The following is a 25,833-nucleotide window of genomic DNA, read 5'->3' on the forward strand; positions in this document are numbered from 1 at the left end:
CCTGTTAATAAAGGCCATACACAGCAGAGAAACAAGGTGAAAAAGCTGGGTCCTGACACCTTACTAACCCTAGACCATTATCTCCAAACTTTGTATAAGAGAGAAATAAATTTTTTTCTTTATAAAGCTATGATTATTTTGTGCTTTCTTTCAGTGAAGCCAAGCCTAAGTTTAGTATGCATCCAAATTCTAAATGAAAGCATTAAAAACAATCATTTAGAACTACACAATTGAATATAGTAGCCACAATTCACAGGCACTTAAAATGTGGCTGGTCTGAGTTCAGAAAGGATAAAATATACTCTGAATTTTGAAATTTTCATATGAAAAGAATAAAAATAGCCATTAGTGACTTTTTCTATTACATGTTTAAATGAAAATATTTTTATATTTTGGGTAAAAAAAATCATTAAACTTGATTTCACCTTCACAGGAAAGGAAGCCATCAACAAAATAAGTCAACTTATTGAATGAAAGAAAATATTTGTAAACCATATATCTGATAAGGGGTTAATATACAAAATATTTAAAGTACTCGTTCAACTGAATAGAAAAAAATCCCCAAACAATCCAATTAAAAAACTAAAAACTGGCAGAGGATTTGAATAGATATTTTCCCCAAAGAGACATACAGATGGCTAACAATCACATGAAAAGTTGCTTAACATAATTAATCATCACAAAAATGCAAATCCAAACCACAAGATATATCACCTCACACCTGTCAGAAAGACTATTACCAAAAAGATGAGAAATAACAAGTGTTGGTGAGGATGTGGAGAAAAAGGAATCCTCATGCACTGTTGGTAGAAATGTAAATTGGTACAGCCACTGTGGAAAACGGTATAGAGGTTCATTAAAAAAATTAAAAGTAGAACTACTATATGATCCATCAATTCCACCTCTGTGTATTTATTCAAAGAAAATGAAAATACTAACTCGAAACATTATTTACAGCAGCCAAAATACGGAAACAATCTAAATGTCTATTGACAGATGAATGGATAAAGAATATGTTGGCCAAAATATACATTCAGCCATTTAAAAAAATGAAATCTTGCCATTTGTGACAACACGGATGGAGTTTGAGGGCATCATGCTAAGTGCAATAAGCCAGAGGAAGACAAATGCTGTATGAGCTCATTTATATACAGAATGCAAAAACAAAGCAAAACAAACAAACAAGCTCATGAATATAGAAAACAGATTGGAGGTTGCCAGAGGTTGGGGTTGGGGCTTGGGCAAAATAGGTAAAGAGAACCAAAGGTACAAATTTCCAGTTATAATGAGGATGCAATATACAGCATCATGACTATAGTTAATAACACTGTATTGCATATTTGAAAATGGCTAAGACAGTAAATCTTAAAAGTTCTTCTCTCAAGAAAAAAAAACAATTTTGTAACTTACATGATGATGGATATTAACTAGATTTACTATGGTGATCATTTTGCAATATATACAAATATCAAATTTGCATACCTGAAACAAATATAATGTCGTATGCCAATTATACTTAAGTTTTTTTGTAATGCAGGAAATAGTTTATTTTTTACTTAAAGTTTATTTATTTTGAGAAAGAGAGAGAGAGAGCGGATGAGCTGAGGAGGGGCAGAGAGAGAGGAGGAGAGAGAATCCCAAGCAAGCTCCTCACTGTCAGTTCAGAGCCACACACAGGGCTTGAACCCCCAAACTGCAAGATCCAGACCTGAGCCAAAATCAAGAGTCGGTCATTCAAACGACTGAGCCACCCAGGTGCCCCAGAAAGTTTATTTTTTACTTTTTTTTCTTCTCAATTTTTTATTTAAGTTCTAGTCAGTTGGCATACAGTGCAATATTGGTTTCGGGAGTAGAATTCAGTGATTCATCACTTGCATACAACACCTAGTGCTCATCACAAGTGTTCTCCTTAGTCCCTATCACCCACCTAGCTTGTCCCCCATTCACCTCCCTATTATATCTCAATTTTTTAAAAAAAGACTTTTCTGATGATAATGTGATTTTTAAAATATCGTAAAAAATTAATTTCACCTGTTTCTTTTTACTTTTTTAATATGCCAAATAGAACATTTAAAATTACATATATAGCCCACATTTTATTTCTATTGAACAGAACTGATCTAAAATATGGACTTTTTAAAATGTTTATTTATTTTGAGAAAGAGAATGAGAGAGTGCATGTGAGAGGGAAGGGCAGGGAGTGAGGGAGAGAGAGAATCCCAAGCAAGCTCTCTCTCCTGAGAGAGAATCCCAAGCAGCACAGAGGCTCGCTTGGGGCTTGATCTCACAAACCGAACCGTGATATCATGACCTAAGCAGAAACTAAGAGTCAGACTCTCAACTTACTGACCCATCAGACACCCCTACAGTATGGACTTTTAAATATTGGAATAAGTAGGTATCTTTATTGAAGATCAAAAAAGACAAAGATAACAGGGTCTGTAGCATTTCAGGTTTAGATCAGGTATGGGGTACATGTCCAGCCAATAGAGATTTTTTTTTAATTTTTTAACTTTATTCATTTTGAGAGAGAGAGAGAGAGAGAGAGAGAGAGAGAGAGAGAGAGCAGGAGTAGGGCAGAGAGAGGGGGAGAGAGAGAATTGCAAGCAGGCTCCGTGCTGTCAGTACAAAGGCTGATGCAGGGTTCAAACTCAACAAATGATGAGATCATGACCTGAGCCGAAATCAAGCGTCAGTTGCTTGACAGACCGAGCCACTCAGGCGCCACAGAGATTTTTAAAATAAGAATGAAAGACTGCTAATATATCTTTCAAAGAAAAAATATCTGGGATGATTTTAAATGTGATTAGGTATTAAAACAAAAGGTGAATTAAATGTTTAGTCTTCTAAGCACAATGATTTAAAAACTTGGTAACTGACACAAAACCTGGTACCTTAGGTAAAATTCTTCTGTTTATTTATGAATACATATATACAAATGAAAATACACATGAGACATTCACACTATATATGTGCTAGCTTTTATTATATGTTACTAATGTTTTCAAGGGCATGAATGCCTTTCTTATTTTTGATGTCCTGGATATGATTTAAGTGGGTCATTTAAAGTTACTAATTACAGTCTAATGTTCTGCTTGGTGGAGTTCATCTTGTGTTTGCACAATTAAAATTCTGCTTCTACTCGGGTGTTGGATTTGCAGGTTGGCTCATGCAATGATCATTCTGGCAGAGCTAGCAAAATGGTGCTGGCCACAACTAGTAATTGTCTTAGAGTTCCCTGTTTAATAACAGTGCTACATCCCTTTCCCAAGACCTCTTGTCAGGTGCATAGATGTGCACATTAGCCATGCTTTATAAAGCAAATCAAGTGTTTCCGTGTAGGCTGGCTCTAGATCCTACAGATACTTCATTTCTGTGTGCATGTGGCTAGGGGGTAGATCTATAGTAACTGTACAGCACACTTTCACTTTCCTAAAAGGGAAAAAGAGCTCTTTATTCTGACTTGTAGAATATTGTCTTTTTCAGGGTCAATATGCATTTTAAATTTCAAACATTTGGATTATACAAAAATACACTTAAACCAGACTATAGAATCAGGCTTTTGAAGGCAAAAACCCTTTCTTTCCCTCTCAAGCTTCAAACCAACCGGGAAACAGACATGAGACATATACATAGAGCTCAAAATATCAACTTTAATACTGGAAATTCCACTGGGAAAAATGACTGCATATCTGTACAGAAAAGGACCCACTAACATTCTGTCTTCCCACTAGATCTTGCAACAGTCCACCTGAGGGAAAGTTTGGTTCAATGTAGAAGATTCGCTTAGTGAATCCCACTAGTCTGGGGGTATAGACAGATGAAAACAGGAGCAAATCCCCAGTGTTTTTAATCCTGTCGTAGATTAGCTTCACGAAATCAAGAAACGTGAGACAATGGTCAGGAGTGGGGGGGGGGGGAGGTTGTCTCACAGGTGATCTGTTACTTTCTCAAGTATTTTATTATAAAATTTTACAGATAGAAAAAGTTTCAATAAATCTCTACAGAGTCAAAGTAGCACTGGTTTGGGGTATATAAGGTAATACTTAACAACACGCTGTGATATATAGATTGTGAAGACATCTTCTTTACCCATTCATCTGTCAATAGACACTGGGGTTGCTTCCAAGTATATACACATCATTCAGCCATACAAAAGAATGAAATCTTGCCATTTGCAACAATATGGATGAACCTAGAGAGTATTATGCTAGGTGAAAAAGCCAGACAGAAAGATAAATACCACACCATTTCACTTAAATGTGGAATCGAAAAAACAAGACAAAACAACACAAAACAAATGAACAAACAAAACAGAAATAGATCCGTATGTACAAAAAGCAAAACGATGGTTGCTGGAGGGGAGGGAAGTGGGGGGTTGGATGAAGTAGGTAACGAGGATTAAGAGGTACAAACTTCCAGTAATAAAATAGTCATGGGGATGAAAAGTGCAGCATAGGGAATATAGTGAGTAATATGATAACTTTGGTGACAGGTGGTAACTACTCTGGTATACAATTGTTGAACTACGGTTGTACATCTACCTGAAACTAATACAATATTGTATGTTAATTATACTTCAATAAAAAAAAAAAGAGTGTCAATTGCACCCTTGTGTCCCATTTTCTGTGGGAGGGTAAAAACCAACTTTGCCTTGCTCCCAAACTACCTTCTGTCATGAAGACGTTATGTCAAAAAGAGTTCATTTTTCCTTTGGATAAAGTCAATTAGCTAACACAGAGGGTCATCCCAGTTACCAGGTGAACTTAGGATGAACTGAATGTCAATCCCAAAGTTGTGACAAATGGTGCTGTCAAATCCTCTTATTTGAGGACTAGTTATTATTTGAGAACATGCATGGGATAGGTTGTATCTGCTTGCTATACAAAGGGTAAGTTTTCTTTTTGTCTGCAGTCTCTTTAGAGGATTGTCTGTGACGCCCATCATATTCTGCTTTAATGTGTAATTTTTTCAGTAATAAAATTGATTTTCTTTTCCTTCTACTTTTGTGCAGAGGTGTTTTGTGTTGTCAGGAGATCTGAGTTTTAATTATATTTCCCCAACAAGGTGAATAAGAATTGTCAAGCACTGTTGGAGGGAGGAGAATCTGAGACAGCTATTTTGGAAAGTTATCAGAAGGTATTCAGGAAACTGTTTGCTTTTGGGCCAGTAATTCTGTTCCTGACATATGTCTTGGATAAATTGTCTGTAAGAAAGCAATTACAAGGCTGTTCAACACAGTGTTGTTTATTGGAGTCAACCTAGGTGCCCAAGATAGGGGAACAAGCAAAAGGTAAACCTTGGTAGATGTGTATTACGGGATACTGTTGAGAGTATAGAAACAATAATCTACCTGAACATTCAGGAACAAAGATCATAAAATAGTACTGAATTGATTGATTCAGTACTTAATAGTACTGAATAGAACTGAAGTATTGATTCTTTATCAATAAAATTTATAGCACAGTGCCATTTATATAAATCAAAAATACAGACCTACAAAACAATACCGCCTGTTTTTCAAAGAGAAATACACAACTCAAGGTTTATAAGAAATATTAGATTGTGGGGGGTGTGGTTGAGATGGGGGTGGGATTGGAGAAGGAACTGGAGATAAAAGAAAGGGCTTCATATGGACAAATGATGATAATGTGCTATAACCTGAGGGATGTAATCAACTTTCTGAGCCAGAGGTATAAATAAAAGACTCAAAAGAAAGGAGGTAAAGAAAGAGTTCTCACACACAAAGAACTGCTCAGCTCTCTAGTGAATTAAGTAAGACTACCATCCCTGGTTAAATTCACTGTTATTCAAGTTGCTACCTTATAGCTAAATATAACTGGGATAGTAAAATGAAAAGGTTATGTTGTCTGCAACAGAGTAACACCTTTACAATTCCATTCGGGCTGTCTTTTAAGAAAATCTTGTCCATTAATTATATGTTAGCAAATCATGGACAAAGATTATTTAACTTTTTCAGATAGACCATTTAGAAATACCATTCTGTTCATCTAATTAAAAATTTCACTTCAGAAAACTCCTTTTAATTGAATAATATATGTTCATTACCAGATATTAACAATGAGAGCCTCTGATGATGACTTTATAAGAACTACATAATTATCTCTCCACTGCCAAAGTAAGCCCTAAATTATACTGCGTTCACTTTTTTATGATATATCAAATTCAGACATGGGACAGGGAATTTTCACAGATAATCTAATAACATCATTAACAGAAAAGTACTAATTTGCAGAAGGATCAAATGTCAACAAGAACACAAAAATTAAATTAAACTAGCATTTGAAATCTTCAGGTTTTTGGTTCTCTGGAATTAAAGGCATTAAAAAGCCAAACTGTAATTAGATGTCTCCATGGTTCTCCAGCAATAAGGATAGGGCTTTTGGGGAAATAAATTTAACAACCAATTCAAAAGGTTTTAATTAACAATTAGCATGCAACTCAAGATTTTCTTATGTAGGTTTGAGAAGTCACCTCTATTTTGTTGAAATGATTCTTGTTTAAATCAGGCAGTGATACAGTAAGCTTGCTACCAGTTTACAACGTATTTTCAGATTCAAGATACTTTTACCCATAAGTAAACAGATTTAAATATGTATGTATTAGTCTTTGTCTAGGAATATAAATAGAGAGATGAATGAAGGCTTAATTCACTAGAATGTTTACTTAACATATTGGAGTTTTAGCAGTCTCATTTTCTACTGTTTCTTGAACAGACACATAAACCACATTATAAACTTTAAAGTTGAGAAAAGGAGATTAACAAGATCATCACTGGTTTCGTATTCTTCCTGTGGCTTTTAACTGTAATCCAATACCATCCCAATACCATCTAGAATATGTTAACAACAGGCAATTCTTCCTTTAAGAATTGCTCAGGACAAAGGCTTTAGTTTGGCAGATCACCAACGATTATTAGCCTACAGCTACACAGGAACTCTGATTCCGTTGTTGACTGGCCAAATCCTTGAGTCTTAAAATTACTTGTTTATATAACATAAAGAAAACTGTGTGTTAGCTCTCTCTTAGTCTTTTACTGGTCAGGAGATTCACAACAGATTTCTAACAATGTACTTTGATAATCTCTGTACTTTATCCAAAAGACCTGCATTTCCCAAAATGAGAAGCTTGATGTATAAAGTTCACCTCTTGATTTCTGATCCCAATTTTTAATCTAAAAGTTTAGATTCCTAAACTATCCTTATCTAGTCTTTATATCCTAAGATGAATACTTGCTCAGGCAGCTAATATTGTTAAACTAGGTTTTCAAATAATATTAAACATACAGATCTGAATCAGATTTCTCTGGTATTTGTTTCAAATCCTTAAGCCACAAACACTTCAATTAATTTATTTTTAATTCAGCAATTAATGACAAATGTAAGCAAATTCCTGTGAAATAAGAAATGTACAAGGAAAATTAGTCTATTTTTTCCATGTTCGTGTTTAGAGTGAACAATATAGAAAAAAACAATTGAATCATCACAAGTATGTTGAATTGTTGATAGTTATAAACGGAAAGAGACATTTTAAAAATCTGCACTTCTATTTTTCTTGAGAAAGTTTAAAACTAGTCTATTGAATGAGGCGGCCATCTGGTGACAGAAAAGAGCACTACAGGCACTATTTTGCCTGAACTGAACGTCATAAATATTCTATGCAAACCAACTGAACCACAAAAAATTCAGCAGCGCTGTCCAACAGAAACATAATAGAAGTCGCATGTGTTATTTAAAAATTTCTAATCGCCTCTTTTTTAAAAAGTAAAATTTTAATAACGCATTTTTATTTAACCCGATATATCAAAAATAATACTGAGTCTTCAAAATACAATGTGTATTTTATAGTACACTTCAATTCAAGTGTTCAAGAGCCACGTGTGGCTGTGGCTAGTGGCTCCCATATTGGGACAGGCAGATCTAGAAAATGAAATGACAGCTACAGTTCCTTTGATTTTCCTTTTACTGAATGCATTCATTTCTCAGCCCTTCTGCTCACCGTTTTAAAAAAAAAGTTCCTCCCTGTCCCTCTTTAAGTTCTACTTTATTTTATAAATATGTTTTGCCTCCTGAACATTTTGGAATATTTAAAGGACCCTCCAGAGCCGGTCCAAGAACCGTAAGAAGACCCTTGGAGGGTCCATCTCCTCTCTAGAGGCACCAGGGCGTTTGTTTGCCTTCTCCGTCCTTCGATTCTGCTCGTTCCGCGCTCTGCAGCTTAGGCAGTGGTCAGCTACATTCTTGGGGCTCCGAGGCCACGCCAAGGCCGGGAGCGGGAGGGGGGATCGGAACGTGTCCTGGCTGTCTGGTCGCCTTATGACATCACAGCGACATGACTTTTAAGGTTCCAGTTCAGCAAGGCTCCGGCCTTCCAGGCCCCAAAGGTTAAAGGCTTTCAATGGGAGAGAGCCGGGACTGGAGGAAGCCACACGACTAGGTCTCTGCCATCATGCCCACAACTCGTTGCCTCCGGTCCGGTCTTCCGATCCTGCGACAGCAGGCGAAAAGATGCGCGCGGGCACAATGACACCCGCGAGCAATAAGCTCCCCGCCATTTCCCAGCAGCACCAGCGGGGTCTTCCGGGTGGACCCCTACCTCTGCTGATTGGCTGGAGGTTGCCGCCACGTGATCCAGAAACGGATTCGGCCGCTGCTTTTCCCACCCCTTGATGTCCCCCTCCCCACTCCAAGGTCGCTGGAGGCGGAGGGCAGGTTTCCTAGGCAACCGCAGCTGGTCGCGTATACACACCAGGCCCTGGATTAGAGAGGGTGTCGTGCCTGCTGTTGCAAGATAGGGATTAGGAAATCGGAGTGGACTCTGCTCTGTCTCGGATTGCCCTGGAATCCATCCTCTTTCTGGGATAAGGTGAGTGTGGCTCACCTTGTGGCTTTCGGGTGTCTTTGCTTCTCCCTCCTGCAACTCTGCCCGCCCCGGAGAGGAAGATGGGAGAGAAGAAACACTGTGGTCAAAGGACCCCCCGTAATGGTGCAATGGAGATGGTAATAATGAGACAGTTCCATGTCTTTACTGAAGGCCATCAGGGTGACCAGAGCAAAGGTTAAGAGAAGAATAAAAGAGAAGGTGGCTCACAGTCACCTGTGCAGCCTTTCCTGCAGACGTTAAGGTACAGAACTGAGAGAATCAAGTGCTTATTGGCCAAATTTGATACTGCTCACCTAGAGCCAGAAAGGTGTTTGTTTGGCCCATCAGTTCTAACAGGTGGATTCTGATCTCTTTATACCCAAGGGAGGAGACAATTTGACCATACAGGGCTTCTAGTTTGTAGAAAAGAAACTTGATTTTTCAGAATAATACCCTACCCAGCAGACAGAACATGGTGCTTTATACTCTAATTATTATACTCTGGTCTTGTATGGCAAATATTTACATATTATTATATTATATTCCAAGTTATACCATATGGCAGACAGAACATGGTGCTTTATACTCTAATTATTATACTCTGGTCTTGTATGGCAAATATTTACATATTATTATATTATATTCCAAGTTATACCATATAGGACCCTGTAGCATGACAATTAATTCAAACCATTTAACAAACTTTTATGGAACACCAAGCAAGTGCTAGGCACAGTGATAGGTTCATTGACCCTGCCTTCGGTGAACATGTTACCTGGTAGGGAGGAAGGACCTGCAAGCATCACAGTAGAGTAGGACAGGTGCTATAAATAGAAAGTATGCAGGCCTTAACAAGGAAGAGAATGATTATAATACTACCAGAGAGAATTAAAGTCTTCATACAGAAGACCCTTGATTTAAATTTTTAAGGATGTATGGAGTATGCCATAAAGTCAAGGGAAAAAGGCATTTTAGGAAAGGAAGACTGCATATGCCAAAATGCAGAAATGCCCCAGCCCATTCAGAGAACTGTAGTTGTGGCCAGACTCTGAGGTGTTGGGAGTTTGTGGTTGATGAGCTTGACAAGCAGGCAGGGGTCAGATCATGGATACCATGAATACCTTCCAAGGAGAGTAGCCTAAATAGATTTACCTTTTGGGAGGTTGGCTGTTACAGTAGTGTAGAAGGTGGATTGGAGGGATGGATGTAGGACTGTAAGGAGAGCATCCAATTAAGGTGAAGTGATAAAGGCCTGAACTAACGCAGAGGCAAATATGATGGAGAGGAGGGGGAAAATGATAGACATTTAAGAGGTATATTCAGAAGGATTTAATGAGCAAGTGAATATGGAAGAAAGACTAAAAGAGTGGTTAAGGATATGTCCCAGGGTTCTAATATGGATGATTACAAAGATGGTGCAATTTACCAAGAGAAAGCATACACTAGGAGAAGAAAGCTGGCTGGAAAATATGACTCCAGGTTTGAACGCACTGAATTTAAGATGCCTGTGACACATTCAGATGTAGCTTTCCCTATTGGAAATTGGATTTGCACAGGAAGGAAGTTGCACAGCAAAAAGGAAGATAAAAATTAGTAATTTTCACCAAGAAGGAAACAATTGATCGAAAAGTAGATTTGAAATAACAAGTAGAGGGGCAAGTGGGTGGCTCAGTCGGTTAAGCATCTGACTTCGGCTCAGGTCATGATCTCGCAGTTCGTGAGTTCGCGCCCTGCTTGGGCTTCTCTCTCTCTCCGTGTCTCTCCCTGCCCTTCCCCTACCTGCTCGCTCTCTCTCTCTCTCTCTCTCTCTCTCTCAAAATAAATAAATAAAAATTTTAAAAAATATAACAAGTAGAGAGAAGACACGGGGAAAATGTCAAACCAAAGAAGAAATCTTAAAGAAAGGAGTTATCAACATTGACAAACGCTATGTCAAGGTCAAGTTAAATTGAGAGCTGAAACATGGCAAGTGTCTTTGACAATTAGAAGATTATTGTTGACCTTGGCAAAAGAAATGGTTGTGGCCTGACATATCATCAGTCAGACTGTAGTGAGTTAAGAACTGAATGGAGGTAGTGAAGCGTTGCTAATGACTACTCTATCTAGAAGTTTTTCAGCGAAAATATCTAAACCCAGCTACTCATAGAATACAAGATAGGAAGACTTTTTTTTTAAGACAGGAATGATCTAACATTCATGTATGGAGGGAAAAGAAACTGCAGAGAAGAAAAGGTGGGAATAAATGAGGAGGAGGGAAATTTGACGGAATAGTATTCTGAAAGAGACTGACGAGGATGGGATCAGTACACACATTTTGGACAAGAGAAAGAATACTGTCACTAAGAGGGGAGTCAGGAAGGGAAAGAAATACATTTTTAGGAGGAAAAGAAATTTAAGGAATGTAAATCTGATGTCATCACTGTTCTCTGTGAAGACGGGAGACAAGATCATCTGCAGAGGAGGGGTGGGAGGGAGAACCTGAGAAGAGTGGCAGAAGTTTAGAATAGTCCCTATGTCATGAATCCCCCATCTGTATGTCTAGCTCTACTCTCACTAGGAGAGGAAGTCGAAGAGGAAAATATAAAATGTCTGTTGTTGAAGACGGAGGCAGCTGAACTAGAGGCCATGCATTTGTAGTGACTTCAGCTCCGTGCTGGTTATATGAAATGTTTCAGCAGCACTTCACAGTGGAGAGGGGAGGTGATTGGATCAATCTGAGATCGGAAGGGTGAAAGTTATAGAAGCTCCTGGTGGCTCCCGGTTCCCTGAAGGAACTAGAGGAGACCTGTGGTCTCTTAGATGGTCAAGCCCTGAAAAGAACTTCCCCAAAGTGGAGGAGAGTGGGTACAAGCTGGCCAACAGGAATCAACTCTTGATGAAATCAGAAGTTTCAGCTGGAAGCCTTGGGTCTACTAATGACTGGAGGAAGCACAGGAGGCTTATAAGTACCAGAGAGGTTCAGGCTCCTCATAATTCAAGTGCAGTTATTCAGATTATAGAATTGGAAGCTTTGTAATTAAATTTTGTTTTGCTAATTAATATTGGATTAGAACAGATTTTTTCTTTTTTTTTTTAAATTTTTTTAACGTTTATTTATTTTTGAGACAGAGAGAGACAAAGCATGAACGGGGGAGAGGCAGAGAGAGAGGGAGACACAGAATCGGAAGCAGGCTCCAGGCTCTGAGCCATCAGCCCATAGCCCGACGCGGGGCTCGAACTCGCGGAGCGCGAGATCATGACCTGAGCTGAAGTCGGACACTTAACCAACTGAGCCACCCAGGCGCCCCAGAACAGAATTTTTTCTAAATGAAGGCATTGATGAAAGAAAATAAGATGAAGTGGAAGGCTGATATCCAAAATATACGTATTTTCTCTATCAAGAAAAAGTAGTCTCCTTGAATAAATAGAAGACTAATACTGTAAAGATGGAAGTTCTCTTTAAATTAAGCTTTACACTGGAATCTCAAAAACCCAAGTGAATTTTTAAACACTAAATACAAAATAAACATAAATTTTGTTTGGAAAAATAAATGAAAAAGTAGCCAAGAAATTTTTAAAAAAGAATATGATGGAAATTGATATAAATCACAGTAATTAAAACAGGATAATATTATAGGAATAGATAGAGCTAAGGGAGAACACAGATTGGAAAGTCCCAAATTAGGCTCAAATATATGTGATAATTTAGTAAATAACAAAGGGAACAATTAATTTCTTTTGGAATAGACATCCTGGACATGGACTAGATAACTGGAATTGCCATTTGGTGACTTTGGATGTACTGAGGACAGGCTTTTTCCTTGTGTGGTGGTGGGAAGGCAGGCTTTCCTTTAGTGTTCACAGACATTAAACCAGAATGTAAGGATTTCTTTACTGATGAGAAGGGGTGGTGGTACAAAGCTCTCCTTTACTTAATATGGCATCTGAATAAGCCTAGGGAGGGAAGACTGTGGCCCACATCTATGGACGGGCCTCTGATAGAGTACCTAATCCTCTCAAAGTTGCTCCTTGCTAAGTGCTCCATTGCCTGGCTGCTCCTGCAGCCTATGCTGTAATATATGGGGGGGGGGGGGGGGAGGGGGAGCAAGAATGGGTTAAAGAGACAGTTGCAAGGAAAGATCGGTATCACCTTCAATATGGATCCATCATCTAACTACTTCTCACCATCCCCACTACCTCCACCCCACCACAACCACCATCCTCTCTCTCATGTTATTACAAGTGTTTCTTAACTGGTCTCCTTGCTTCTACCGTAGACACCTACAGTCTATTTTCAACAGAGTAGATCGGGTGATCCTTCCCAAAACTTAAGACAGCTCATATTACTCTCCCCCCCAAAATCCTCATAGAGATTTCCATCTTACTCATAATACTAAAATGTAAAATCTTCACAAGGGCCTACAAATCACAAGACAGCACATGATCTGTCCCTGCAATACCTTTCTGATGTCACATCCTACCTGTCTCTATTTCACTAGCTGTGTTCCAGCCATATCATTTCCCTTGCTATTTTGCAAACATGCCAACTATTCTTTCATCCTGTTCTTTTTTTTTTTTACATGTGTTCTTCCCTCTGCATGGATGCATTTTCCCCAGATTTCCTCATAGCTCACACTCCCTCATTTCCTTCACCTCTTTGTCCAGATGCTACCTTACTAGAGAAATGTTTTCTTTCCTCCACCCCCTATCATTTTCTGACTGGTAGATATTAGTTCCTCAACACAAATGTTAATGAATAAGTGATGAATTAGTAGAGATTCCTGTGTATTAGAATAATTTTCTTATTTTTCTTATTTTCTTTGTGATGCTAGCTGGGGCCCCTCCCCTTCTCAACTCAGCATGGTCAGACTGTGTCTCCAGATTACAAAGCCTGAGTACAAATACAGACCCTGATATAAATCTCAAAGTCCTTTGATTTGGTTCCCTTGGATGGCTTACAGCTACCATCTTCCCAATCACTGCTGGTCTGAGTTTGGGGAATTTTTTCGGATAGTTTTATAAAACTTCTTTCCTTGGTACATTGAATTTTGGGCTGGTTTATACCAATGAGATTTTCTCTCAGACTAATGCCATCTACTTCATTTTCATTCAAAAGACCCTTTGCTAATAAAATACTCAAGAATAAACTAACCAAAGAGGTGAAAGACCTGTACTCTGAAAACTATGAAACACTGATGAAATAAATTGAAGATGACAGAAAGAAATGGAAGGATATTCCATGCTTATGGATTGTTAAATCCATAAATATTGTTAAAATGCTTATACTACCCAAAGCAATCTACACATTTAATGCAATCTCTACCAACATACCAACAGCATGTTGGGCAAAACTAGAACAAAAACTCCTAAAATTTATATGGAACTACAAAAGACCCCAAATAGCCAAAGCAGTCTTGAAAAAGAAAATCAAAACTGGAGGTATCACAATTCCGACTTCAAGCTATATTACAAAGCTGTAGCAATCAAAACAGTATGGTACAGGTACAAAAATAGACACATAGATCAATGGAACAGAATAAAAACCCCAGGAATAAGCCCACAATTATATGGTCAATCTTCAACAAAGGAGGCAAGAATATGCAATGGGAAAAAGTCTCTTCAACAAATGGTGTTAGGAAAACTGGACAGCTACATACAAAAGAATGAAATTGGACCACTTTCTTACACCATACATAAAAATAAACTCAAAATGGATTAAAAAACTAAAGGTGAGACCTGAAACCATAACAATCCTAGAAGAGAGCACAGGCAGTAATTTCTCTGACACTGATCATAGTAACATCTTTCTAGATATGTCTTCTGAGGCAAGGGAAACAAAAGCAAAAATAAACTATTGGGACTACATCAAAATAAAAAGCTTCTGCACAGCAAAAGAAACAATCAACAAAACTAAAAGAGAACCTACTGAATGGGAGAAGATACTTGCTAGTGACATATCTGATAAGGGGTTAATATCTAAAATATTAACACACAAAAAAACCACAAATAACCCAATTAAAAAATGGGCAGAAGACATGAACAGACATTTCTCCAAAGAAAAAATACAAGGTGGCCAAAAGGCACATGAAAAGATGCTCAATATCACTCACCATCAGGGAAATGTAAATAAAAACCACAATGAGATCACTTCACACCTATCAGAATGGCTAAAATCAGAAACTCAAGAAATAATAAATGTCAGCGAGGATGTGGAAAAAAAGGAATCCTCATGCAGTGTTGGTGGGAATATAAACCAAAGCAGCCACTGTGGAAAACAGTAGGGAGGTTCTTCAAAAAATTAAAAATAGAACTACACTGTGATACAGTAGTTGCACTACTGGATATTTACCTAAAGAATTGAAAAACACTAATTTTAAGGGATATATGCACCCTTGTGTTTATTGCAACATTACTTACAATAGCCAAACTGTGGAAGCAGCCCAAGTGTGCACTGATAGAAGGGAAGGATGGATAAAGAAGAGGTGATATATAGATAGATAGATAGATAGATAGATAGATAGATAGATAGATAGATATAGATATATAGATATATAGATATATATAGATATATATAGATATATATAATATTTTTCCGCCATAAAGAAGAACAAAATCTTGCCATTTGCAACAACATGGATGAATAGAGAGAGTATAAAATGCTAAGAGAAATAGCTAGTCAGAGAAAGACAATGCCTTGTGATTTCACTCGTGTGGAAGTTAAACAAAGGAACAAAGAAAAAGAGAGAGATAGACCAGAAAACAGACTCCGTTTTTTTGTTTATTTATTTATTTTGAGAGAGACAGAGTGTGAGCAACCAAGGGAGGGGCAGAGAGAGAGGGAGAGAAGGAATCTCAAGCAGGCTCTGCACTGTCAGGACAGAGCCCAATGTGGGGACTTGAATTCACAAACCGTGAGATCATGACCTGAGCCAAAACCAAGAGTTGGATGCTTAACCAACTGAGACATCCAGGTGCCCCACAAAACAGATTCTTAACTAGAGAGAACAAATGGATGGTTACCAGATGGGAGGTGGGTGGGGTTATGGGTGAAATAGGTCAAAGGGATTAAGAATACACTTATCACAATGAACACTGTGTAATGTATAGAGTGTTGAAGTACTACGTTGTGCACCTGAAACTAATATATCACTGTACATTAACAATATTGGAATTTAAATAAAAACAATAACAGCAACAAAATACCTTTCTGAACATCTCTGACAATCAATGTCCCTTTCCTAGCATTGTTACACATTCCTTTCTTATTTTCACATTTCCCTAGTCATTTTAGTGGGATTTAGGGAGGGAAGGTTGGTAAATACATGGACTCAAGTCACCAACTCATTTTTCTTAAAATTTAAATTTATGTACATGTATATTATTATGATTGAATGAATGAAAGTAGACATATACTTTTAAAATACATATTTAAGTAAAATTTTGTTCTAAGTATAACATCTGTATAGATATCACACAAAATCTTAGGTATCTAATTTTATTTTCTCAAAGTGAATGTGTTCCTTTAATCAGCATGCAGATCACAAAACACATCTTCATCAGCACTCCAGAGCCCTTCTTTGCCTCCTCCTAGTCACCCACCCCTGAAAGGTAACCACTATCTGGGACTGCTGCTAAAACCATAGATTGGTTTGCTTTCAAATTTTATATGAACAGAGCCACATATTATGAACCTCACTGTGTTTGTGTGTCTTCCTTTGCTCAATATTGTGCTTGTGGGAATCATCCATGTTGTATACAACAATAGTTTCTTTCTCATTCCACCTCTAGGTATAAACTCAGACTAAATGTGCACTAATGTCTCTTATGATAAAAATGTTCAGGGAAGCAAAATTTAACTCCAAACTGGAGACAGTCCGAAAGTCTACTAACAGAATGAATAAATGGTTTATTATAGTCTTACTTTTGAAAGTAAGTTTATATATTCTTTTGAAACATGCTTTTGAAAAGTTTTTTTTTTCTTTTCCAGTTTTGCCTAGATCTATCCCCGTTCAACCTCTCACGCCTATTATATGTAAAGATAGACATACTCAGTTGTTCATATTAGTTACCTTGCACGCAGCTTTCACCTGCATGTTAACAACTCATGTTAACCACTTTGTATGTTTATATGTTTTATCCTTACATAATCATACACACATGCGTAACTACATATACATATATATGTATATTTATATACATATACATACATATACATATACACAGACATATACACATATACATACATATACACACACAGACATACACACATGCATAACTGCGGGGGAATTAGTGTAAAAAGTGGGATCATGATATATATCATATCTACATTTTTGCTTTGTCATGTCATCATATTAAAACCTAGACTCCTATATTTTAAAAACAGTATGTGTCTAGAATAATATAACAGATAGATTAAAAATTACAAAAAAACTGAGTTAAATTTTATTGTAGCTATTAGATATTAAGCAGTTCATATCATCTAAAATGAAAACACTGGCTCATTCATTTTAATAAATACTTATTCCCATGCCAGGTATGTCACTAATTCCTGAGGTTTCTTTTATTCCCTAGTGCACTTAGAGAGCTATGTTCAGTTTGGGACACAACCGTGTAATAGGAAGGATAAACTGGAGCCTGTTCGAAGGAGAGAAACAGGGATATCTCTAGTGAGAAAACTAAAAGACATGAGCTGGGGAGCGAGGTAAAGTTGTAGATGAGAGATGACTGTGTTCGTCAAGTATGGAAGAAAAATACTTGTTTTATTTGAACCCAGGAGGTAGAATAACAGTGGAGTGGAGTTATGGACAGACAGAATTAAATTCAAAATAAAAAAGAACTTTCTAACAGAAAGTTTTAGAGATGGAATGGACAGTCTTGGGGCCCAGACAGACACTTGGTATTACACTGTGTGAAAATTTCAGGCCACATGTGGGTGGTTTCACTTCAGTAGCTTTAAGATCCCTTTCAGGGGCGCCTGGGTGCTCAGTTGGTTGAACATCTGACTTCGGCTCAGGTCATGATCTCACAGTCTGTGAGTTCGAGTCCCACCTCGGGCTCTGTGCTGACAGCTCAGAGCCTGAAGCCTGCTTCGGATTCTGTGTCTCCCTCTCTCTCTGCCCCTCCCCTGCTCATGTTCTGTCTCTCTCTGTCTCAAAAATAAATAAAAACATTAAAAAAATTTTTTTTTTAAAAGAGCCCTTAGTTGAAAGGGAGTGACATGACTCTAGAATTTATTTATTTCAACTTTTCACTTTCCTTAACAGATATATTATGACCTTTATTTTTAATGGAAGATGATTGAATGTGAAAACCTAAACCAAGAAGAAATAATTAAGGAACTGGTGAGTCAAAGCCAAATTTATTTTCAACTCCATTTGCAAGAATGTTAACTGAACATTTTTATACTCCTTTCTGGAGCTTATACTCCTTTCTGGTCTACCCCATGGCCTTTGGGAACAGAGAAAAACCATTACATGGTATGACTTTCCTTCTTGTAAAAGTCAAAAATGGCATTGGTGCAATTGGCAATTTATAATTTCTAATGGCAAAATTATTTTCTTTTAATAGGTAATAACCCAATTTCTTTTTTGAAACAGTGTTTATGCAATGGTTTGTCTTACGAGATGGTTGGACAAGAAGGATCAGATATTTCAGAACTGGAGATGTTTTTCTCAGGATATCCCCGTATAGTTGGATTATCATTATTTCCTAATCTAACGAGTCTCACCATTGTTGCTCAAGATATAAAGGAAATATCAGGACTAGAAACTTGTTTACGGCTTAAAGAACTTTGGATTGCCGAATGCTGCATAGAGGTAAGTGTAAACACAACCTTAGGTGAAGTATTATATGCTGAATTCTTTGGCTTTGGGAAAAAAAATTCCTTGAAATACATGCATGAGTCATAAATCAAAACAGATGAATGAGGGCGGGGCATACATGATGAATTACAATAAAACCCTTTACCCTGTAAAACAAAACAAACTAAACAGATAAATGGGTAAAATACAGAAATAGATTTCTACAAAGGAGAAAATAGAAATAAAGACATAGAAATAATAGACATACTCTACTTTTTAGTAATCAGATCAGATCAAATAATACCCAGTATTGCTTAGTAGTAAATTGGTCCACTTGGTCAGTATTGGTTGTATGAAAATTGTAACATCTGTATTGAAAAGCAATACTGCAGAATGTATCATGAGTCAAGGGAAGGTGCATACCTTTTGAGTCAGAAATCCCTTGTTCTAAGATCTTATCCTAGAGAAGTAATTCAACAGCAGAAAACAACGGTATGCATGAAGTTATTTGTTATAGCACTATTTATAATATTTAAAAATGTGAAACGAATATTCTGCACGTAAAGGTATTTTTAAGAAAATTATTATAAACTTCATAAGGCTGCACCTTGGTGGCCCAGTCAGTTGAGCGTCCAACTTTGGCTCGGGTCATGGTCTCACAGGCTGAGGGAGAGAGTGTTAAGCAGGCTGCATCCTCAGCATGGAGCCCAATTGATGCAAGGCTCTAGCTCACAGCCCTGGGATCATGACCTGAGCCAAACTCAACTGAGCCACCCAAGCACCCCTGTATTTTTTTCTTTTATAATGTTTAGTTCATTTTGCTGGCTACAGGTTTTTCAATAAAGTGTGATTTTTAAAAGAAAATGTGCTTATAATCTACTCTATTAAAAGGATTAATTCTAAAACAGAAGTTAACACTATTCAGTCTCTTTTTTTTTTTTTACAGAAAATTGGAGGTCTTCAAGAATGTAGAAATTTAGAAAAATTGTATTTATATTTTAATAAAATTTCCAAGATAGAAAATTTAGAGAAATTATTCAGATTGGAAGTTCTTTGGCTGAACCACAATACAATTAAAAATATTGAGGTAAGATAATTTCAGTCATTTATATGTAAAGTCAATTGTTCCTGTGGAGTTTTAACCACAATGTCCTAAATAATATAATGGTTAGGGACCAGAATATTTGTGACTAGTTTAATAATTGTTAAGAAAAACTAACATGTGTACAGTATTTTATAATGTGTAGAAACTTCATATACATCGTTTTCTTTGTTCCTCCCACCAAGCCTGGGAGGTAAGGTATTATTTCTTCTTCAAAGGTTAAAAAAAATAGAGATTTAGAGAAATTATATGTAACTTGCCAAGGATTATAAACACACTCTGTGTGATGTGTTTTTCTTCCTACTCATCATCTTCTTTTCCTCTCCACTCCCCTCCCCCTTCTCTCCTCCTCCAATAATTCTCTCCATATTCCAGGGAAACAAAGATGGGTTCACTGAGACACCTACTTAGCTTCTGTGTTTGTGAGGTACACAGTACCCAGTGCTCAGAACACTTGGAGAACCAACCAGATAGATCAGATCATTTATAAGTATATATTTTACTAACTTCTTCTAAATTCTATAATTGTCTAAATTTTTAGGGCTTGCAAACTTTGAAGAATTTAAATGACCTCAACCTTGCTGGAAATCTAATAAGCAGCATTGGTATGTACTGTTTCATTTGGAATATGTAGCTAATGCTACAATAATTTTTTATCAGTATGAAAAGTACATTCTTAGATTTCGTTTTTAGACTCTTTTGTATGATAGTTTGCAAGGCATCTCTAAATCTGTGATTACAGGATGTGAAAATATTACCCACTAACCAGTTATTACTAACTATACAATGTTATTGTTAGACTTAGTTATATGCAAGCCATGATGATCATATATAACTAAAAAATATTATAGGATATGAGCAGGAGGTAAAATAAGAAATTTGATTTCTCTTTCATCTTGTTTTTTAAATTAAAGGTCGATGTCTTGATCCCAATGAACAACTGGAAAGATTAAACCTTTCTGGTAACCAAATATGTTCTTTCAAGGTATGTTTAAGTGGAACAGTCTACTTTTATTTACCAACCTAGATCATGAACCATCTTATTGCAGAAAATGTACTAAATAGTTCCCTTTTAAGGAACAATTTAATTATTTTGGACTACCCAATACTCTTGGAAATTTTACAGGCAGCTGATTAAGTTAGCCATACTGATCTGACACTTTTAAATCTAACACTATTTACTTACCTTTGTTTTCCTCTGATCTTTCTGGCTGCACCTCTTCAGTTTACTGGTGTTTCTTCTCCTGGATCTAAAAAATGGACTCTTCCAGGTTAGTCCCAGGATCTTTTCTCATTGCTACCTATGTTCATTCTCTAAATAATCTCATCATATCTTATGACTTTAAATAGCTTTTATTCATTTATTACTCCTAAATTTCTACTTTCTCTAACAGCTCTCTCTATTTCTACTTTCCCTAATAACTCCCCAGAACTATAGACATCTCCTATCCTAACTCAAACTGATTTCCCCTCGAATGAACCATCTTCTCCTGCAGCTTTCTCTACCTCTCTAAATGGCATCTCCATTTTCCTAATAACTTAAGCCACAACCCTTAGAGTCATTGTTTTTTACTCCTCTTATTTCTTCATAACCCATATCCAGTCCATCAGCAAATTCTATTGGCTCTATTCAGAATATGTCCAGTCTGACCATTTTTTACCACCTGTATCTCTACTAACCATCAGCTCTAACCTGCATTTGGGGTTGGGGGGGAAAGCCTCCTAATAGGTCCCCTTGTGTTTACCCTTTCACTGCTTGCTCCTTCAGAAAATATGTGAGATCAAATAATTCTTCCACTCAAAACTCACTCTTGCTTCTCCCACACTGTGTCTCTGACGATGCTGCTCCCAGTTTCCCTTTTGTTTATTCCATTTCAGCTGCTCTGGTCTCCTTACTGGCCCTTGAATATAGCTACCACTGTCACCTTAGGGCCTTTGCACTTGCTGGGGTATTCTTCCCCCAAATATCTTCATGGCTCATCTCCTCATTTCTTTCAGGATTGTGTTAAGATGTTATGTTCTTAGTGACCTCTTTCCTGCCCAATTTAGGTAAAATAACAGCAACCTTACTTCCCTCCCTAACCTGAAGCACTCTTATCACTCTCCCTGTGTTTTCTTCTTGGTGCTTATCCACATCCCTGCCTAGAAAGAATACAAGCTGCCTGAGTGCAGGAAGCTTGCCTGTTTTGTTCACTGTATTCACAATGCTTAAAACAGTAGTTGACATGTAAAATCTCAAAAAGCATTTGAATGGAAGAGAGGAAAACAAAAACACTTAATGTTTATGGGATATAATATGGCTGAAAACATGGCATTTGTAATTTTGACGGTGTCAAATTGAAAGTGCGTATTCAAACATTTCCTCTAGACAGTAACGAAGAAAGATGAGTAAATTTACTATAGAAATAATTTTGAATGGATCATTATTAAAATACACATTCTTTTACCCAGAGAAGAATATAAGATGCCAAAAAGCTATAAGAATGAGGCAGAGCGTTATAAGCACTTTAACCAGAAATTTTAAAAACATAAAAAGTTTAAACAAAATTTTATTGGTCAGAGTCAAGAGGAAATAATTGATATGAACACTAAGGGGTTGACAGAATTTCAGTAAGCATTAGAGGAGGATCTTCTACAAATACAGTGGGAGGGACTCTTGATCTCGGAGTCATGAGTTTGAGCCCCATGCTGGGCATAGAGATTACTAAAAATAAATAAAAATTAAAAATACATGCAGTGGGAGGTAAGCATTCTAAGGTGAGGAGAACATTATGCACGAAGACATGGAGGTAAGAAATCAAGGGGTATATTTGAACAACATCAGCAGAAGAGAGCAGAGGGAGCTACGAAAGATAAATTCAGAATCCTGTGGGAGGTCATTTTAAGCTGACTAACGAGACATGAGGTGCTTAGGGAAAGAGCATTCCAGGCAAAGTGTGAAGGACCTAAATGGTGGAAAGAGCATGGCAAATTCAAGAAACTAGAAGTCTGTTGCTGGGACAGAGTGAGGGAGAGAATCATGAGTTGAGGCTGAAGAAGATAAGCACACAGTGCTGTGAGGATAAGGTATTGTCCTACCAAGAAGCCATGTAGAAGTTTATCTTACTCTGGCTAGTGGAAAAGCCAGAAAAGTGTGGTGGTAAAAAGCATAGCTACATAGAAAGATCTGTCACTTCTAGCACTGCCACAAGCCACAGGCAGCATTGTACTGTGGTAATATAAAGTGCAAGCAAAATAATAATGTAAAGCTTTTAGAATAATGACTAGCACACAGTAAGCACTCAATAGATATGCTATTTTATTATTACTACCATTTTCATTACATTAACCTATTCTATTTCAATCTCATCAAAAAATGAGGATACAAATTTGGATTGTAAAAATTTATTATATGGGATAAAACTTAAACAGTTCTCTAAAATAATGGCTATTTTTCAGAAAAACATTGAAACATGATTCACAGCAACTTTTACTATTCTCACATTAGGAATGTTCTCGAAACACTATTACCTTGAATTTTTATCTCTAACCTTTCCACCCACCCTAAAAAGATACTATCCTGGTGGTGATGGAATAACTTCTGTGCCACTTTCTGTCCATACCAGCTACCACAACCCTAACTTTTAGTGAGATTCTGTGCTTTTGTAGACTCCAGTGTCATCTGACTTTTGAGTGTAGGTGGGGGTTAGGGGAAGTTCCTGTGTAAGACTTCAAAGTTCCTATCCACCATAGCCCTGACTGATGGTCAAAGGCAACATAGCCACCCAGAAATCAGACAGTGTTTTCTCCTTGGAACAGTCTAATGGTTTACCTTCCTTGCTCCTGCAGAATTTGACCAAATAATTCTTTGCACAACTCTGTCCAGAAATCTCCATTTCAGAGCAGCTCTGCTTAGTCCCACTTCTGCCATGAGCCCAGTAAGAGCCTCAGGGCCAGCCAGTGAACCAAGTCACATTGGTCACCTGACCCTGTCTTACTCTTGACTCCAGCAGCCTGACTTCACTACTTACTTCCTCATTCCATTTGTACTTTATTTTTAGGACTAGTACCTCCTGGTTTTTGCTTTGGATTTCCTTTAACTCTGATTCTGAATCTACTAATTAGCATTACATCTGTTGAAGGCAAGCCCCACCATAGTACCCTTCTACACCAGGCCTCTGTCGTGAATTCTTCCTTAGTTTTTTTTTCAACACTTTAAAAATGCAATCACCATTCTAACCTTGTAGACTGAGGGCCAAAGCCCATATAGACTCTTAGCTTATAGACTTGTGTGTGCATAAGAAGTTATTAATAGAGTTGTGATAAATTCTATAACAAAGGTAAACCCAGTGGCTAAGAGAGTTCGTAGGAGGAGACTCTACCCCAAGCTTGGGGGATGAAACAAGACTCCCAGCTAAGACGAGGTAAATCTGGGATGAAGTTCAATCCACTCAAAGGCAGCAGCACGAATGAAGGTATAAAGATAAGGTAGGGTCTGGCACATTCTGAAATTTCAAGTTGCTCAGCACAACTAAAACGTGAAATGTCAAAGTTGCAGTAGAAGAGGAAAGACTGAAGAGTTAAGCAGGGACCAGGTACCAAATAAAGGAAGGTGTAAACAAGGACCTAAACTTCAGTGTAAAATATGTTCAGGAGAGACATTGGCCTGGAAGTGCATTATCTATCCCTTCCCCTCCACTGAATGTGAGGAAAAAGGGGCTCTCAGGAGAAAGCTAGGTTTTAGTTGCCATTAACTGGTAGAAAGGGCATTTACAGAAAACAAACAAAAAGCCCTAAAAATCAGGAATTCAGTGCTGCATATAATAGAACAGGTGTCCCCTAGCCTTTGGTGAGAAAAACAGATCTGGAGGTCCAGGAGAATGGTAAGCACCCTTCCTAGGGTGGTAAGGGTGGGAAATGGTGGTGAAGGAAGCAGGAGACCTGCGGACAGTAGGGGCAATAGTTAGCAAAGGGGCTGCGTGGAGGGGGCAACGTTATCTTAAAAAATATATGTGCTCAAGTGACTGACTCCAAGGTTCCAGGTGGAATACATGATTTAGTAAATACTCTTTGGTCTTTTATTTTTAAAATGCATAGTTTAGAGAGTCTGTTATTTAACTATTGTTATCTATTCTTCATGTAGTTAACATGTTTTTCACTAGAGGAAAAAAAACATTTTATCCATCTAAATCACTTTAAAATGTTTAAGCACATATTAAAATGCATTACATTAAATTATGGGTGATCTTAAGTGTTCAAATGGCCCCTTTAGAAATGGTCAGTTGTGGGATGACTGGCTGGCTTAGTCAGTGGATCATGAGACTGTTGATCTCAGGGTTATGAGTTCAAGCCCCACGTTGGGTATAGAGATTACTTAAAATTACTTAAAATCTCTTATATAGAGATTATATAATGGGTATATAAAAAAAGAAATGGACAGTTGCAATTAATTAATTGAACATTATCATTGCTGTTGTTTTAGGACCTCACTAACTTAACCAGGCTGCGTCACTTAAAGGATTTATGTCTGAATGATCCTCAATATAAAACCAATCCAGTTTGTCTGCTGTGTAATTATTCCACACATGTATTATATCACTTGCCTAGCCTTCAAAGACTTGACACGTTTGATGTGTCAGCAAAACAGATCAAGGAACTGGCAGATGTAAGTGCATCTTTAATCAGAAATCTGTGACTTAAGTTTAATTAACTGCTTCTTTCTGGCTATGTCCACATATGGTAGGTAGTAGTATCTTGTCAGTTCTTGTCACCAACTCTACTTTTGTCCCAAGGAGGTGGATATTTCATATGAATATATATAAATAATAATATTAGTACTAGAATCTCAATGTTCTTGACAGTACTAGAAGGCAAAATAAGAGAAAAACATTAGAATTTATAAAAGAAATAAATGTGAAAAATGATCATCAGTGTTAAGAAGAAGTGAACTAGTGCTATATACATAAAAATTAATAAGGCCAAAGTAAAGTAGTAATGAAACAAGTAACCTCCTCTCGTTTGGAATACTCATATGGAATACATATCAAAATTAGAAAATATCCATGGTTGATGGTAGTATTCTGGAATTAG

At 37.2% G+C, this 25,833-nt stretch overlaps 1 protein-coding gene across 4 annotated transcripts in view; it reads left to right on the forward strand.

Annotated features, from left to right (window-relative positions):
- The first annotated feature begins 7,754 nt into the window (after window positions 1-7,754).
- LRRC9 (leucine rich repeat containing 9) overlaps window positions 7,755-25,833 on the forward strand; it is a 119,766-nt gene continuing 101,687 nt past the window's right edge. For 2 of the 4 annotated variants that reach the window (XM_043556284.1, XM_043556286.1), the window contains exons 1-7: window positions 7,756-8,886; window positions 18,126-18,203; window positions 18,459-18,677; window positions 19,609-19,749; window positions 20,306-20,369; window positions 20,679-20,749; window positions 25,226-25,408. In XM_043556284.1, the coding sequence (XP_043412219.1) occupies window positions 18,156-18,203; window positions 18,459-18,677; window positions 19,609-19,749; window positions 20,306-20,369; window positions 20,679-20,749; window positions 25,226-25,408 (726 nt within the window). In that variant the 5' untranslated portion in view covers window positions 7,756-8,886; window positions 18,126-18,155. Of the gene's footprint in view, window positions 8,887-18,125; window positions 18,204-18,458; window positions 18,678-19,608; window positions 19,750-20,305; window positions 20,370-20,678; window positions 20,750-25,225; window positions 25,409-25,833 lie in introns of all 4 variants that reach the window. The other 2 variants (XM_043556287.1, XM_043556285.1) reach the window with 2 other exon arrangements.

This window comes from Prionailurus bengalensis, chromosome B3 (assembly GCF_016509475.1).
Source record: "Prionailurus bengalensis isolate Pbe53 chromosome B3, Fcat_Pben_1.1_paternal_pri, whole genome shotgun sequence".
Taxonomy (NCBI): Eukaryota; Metazoa; Chordata; class Mammalia; order Carnivora; family Felidae; genus Prionailurus; species Prionailurus bengalensis.